Raw genomic sequence first — 2591 nt, forward strand, 5'->3', positions numbered from 1 at the left:
GGTGATGGATGGTGGGTGGAGGTGATGGAGGGTGGGTGGAGGTGATGGATGGTGGGGGTGATGGATGGAGGGTGGAGGTGATGGATGGAGGGTGGAGGTGATGGATGGTGGGTGGAGGTGATGGTGGGTTTGGGTGCAGCTGGTCTGGGTCTGAGTCTCTGGGACTCGGGTCCTGAGAAATGAATCTTTGGTTGAAATCGATGGACGACGTTCTGGTCGGGACTCGCTCGCTCCAGCAGCTGCAGAGGTTTTGGTCGTGTTCCACTTTCATCGGGTCGTTGCTGGTGATGAGGTCAACAATGGCAGGATTACATCTTCAGATGAGATTACTGCCTCCCTCAGTTCTCTTCCCTCCATCATCTACTTTTTATTTATTAGTTTGTTCCTCTTTTCTCATTTTCTCTAATCCCTGAACCGTCTCTGTGGCACTAGAACCGGGTCGGCGGCGCTCGGTTCTGATCCAGGACCAGGAGTTAGCCTGAACCAACGTGCTGATCATTTCCTGAGTTTAACAGGCTACAAAACGAGACCGACTGCGGCGAACTGAGTCCTTCACAGCAGCTGAAGGGGCAAGCAGCTCAGTGCAGTTACATAAGGACAACAACCGTCGCCATGGAGATTCACCAAACATCAGCCGTCTTACAGATTTGAGTCAAAGTCTCAAACTCGACTTCAGACTCGACTTTTTAACTTAAAGACCTGAAACCTGACTTGGACTCGTGGACACTGGTTTGGAGTCAACCTGGCTTCACCTGGCTGCAACAAACAGGAAGTAGAGGTGGAAAACTAGCATGAACTGCAGATGTCAGAAAAACTGAGTTTCATGCCTCTGGTAAGGCGCAGACCCACCAGTGGGTGGCAGCGTTTGCTACATCAGAACTTATTCAACACATTTGTTTCCACCGATTATTTAGCACATTAACTCAGATCAGGGCAGCGTGAAAATCTCTTTCTCAAACTGAAGTTAGTGAATATTTACATTTAAATAAAAAACATTGATTGAAACACCACTAATTGAACAAACAATGTTTGGTTGCTAAGAGAAGGACTTCCCTTCAGATCCGTGTTAAAAATTCCCAACCAGCTCTACAGCTTCACATCCGACCAGAGCGCATTTCCACACAACAGCTGAATGAAATAAAACCTGATTTAATCAGTTCCTGCAGGACAAACATCCCTCATGCTGACGTCCAGGGACTCCTGGCCAAATCAGCGCCGGGATTGTCCTGGTGCGAGGATAAACTTTCGTTCCCACGGCAACACACCAATAATCCAGCACGGGGATTATAAAGGAAAGTCATTAAAGAGGATGAAAAGATCGGGGGATTTGAAATGTATCCGGAGTGAGATTGAGGAAGAGAGACTCGGCAGGGACAAAATGGAACGATCCGGACTCACCTATATCAGAGTCTTTGTGGTTCTTGATGAGTTCGGCGAGCTCAAAGTTTCCTGCGATGATGGCCACCTGCAGAGGGAAACAGGAAGCCATGAGGAGTTTCATCAGATGGAACATTTTCAGTCCCTTCAGGTTTAAGATTTTATTGAAAAACAAACGTCAAACTCAACTTTTCTGATTTAAAACTCCATTTATTTCATCTACAGACTACGCATTAAAAAACATGGATATTTCTGTCTAACTCTCTACCTGCCTTTTGGAATGAGTCATGCTATGGGCCTGATCACCATAGCAACCAGTGCCCAAGCTTTCCGAGTCTTCCTGTTTCTTATAATAACCCATCATCTGTTAAGTTCTAACTAAAACAGGGATGTTTGGTTTTCAGGAGTTTACAGAAAATAACATTTAATCTGCTACAGTCGTTTAATTAAACTATTCTGGCTCATAATCCCATCCATCACTCTATCAACCTTCCCTCCATCTATAGAGGTCAAGGGTCAGGAAAAGGGCAGCTAACATCTCTGCAGACCCCCCACACCCTGGATCCATACTGTTTAGGTTTTTCTTCCCTCAGTTTGTTTCTCCATTCCCAGATCCAAAACATTCATGAACATGGAGAATAAAACTGATTGATTCTTTATTTTTTTTTTGTTTTTAAAGTCAAAGTTATGAATTTTGAAAACAGCTCTGTGGTTCATTTCAGACGTTTTGCCTTCAGCTCCACTGCAGGACATGACATGGATGCAGAATCAGCAAAATAAATCCTCAAAGGCACAAAAGTCACTAGAGTCAGAGTGCAGCGCCCCCTCATGGTGGCTCTTTCGCTTCTTTTTCTCCCACTTTTTCTTTTATTGCCCATCTGAAAAAAAAGCCTGGTATGTTAGGTGCAATTATTTTCTAAGTATGGTAAAAAAATAATAAAATAATAACAATAACAACCAGTTTATTCCTTATTAGTCTTTCCTGCACAGTCTGGGTGTTTTTGCATCAGGGATATAGCAGTGCTTGTCCACCAGGAGGCAGTAGAGAGGCACCAAACATTTGGACTCAGAGGTTCTGGGCTGACATGCTCAGCAGAACCAGGAGGCTGAAAGAACTTCAGGCTCAGGCAAAGATCGACTCAAAACAGACCGGTCCTTTTTAATCTGTGCTGCACACACACACACACACACACACACACACACACACACACACA

At 44.7% G+C, this 2591-nt stretch overlaps 1 protein-coding gene across 9 annotated transcripts in view; it reads right to left on the minus strand.

Moving 5' to 3' along the window:
* LOC103463007 (SH3 and multiple ankyrin repeat domains protein 2) overlaps nt 1–2591 on the minus strand; it is a 185821-nt gene that overhangs the window by 79252 nt on the left and 103978 nt on the right. For all 9 annotated transcript variants that reach the window (XM_017303933.1, XM_017303932.1, XM_017303931.1 and 6 more), the window contains one exon: nt 1399–1465. In XM_017303933.1, coding sequence (XP_017159422.1) covers nt 1399–1465 — 67 coding nt within the window. The remainder of the gene's footprint in view (nt 1–1398; nt 1466–2591) is intronic.

The sequence above is a fragment of the Poecilia reticulata genome, linkage group LG3 (assembly GCF_000633615.1).
Source record: "Poecilia reticulata strain Guanapo linkage group LG3, Guppy_female_1.0+MT, whole genome shotgun sequence".
In the NCBI taxonomy this organism is placed as follows: Eukaryota; Metazoa; Chordata; class Actinopteri; order Cyprinodontiformes; family Poeciliidae; genus Poecilia; species Poecilia reticulata.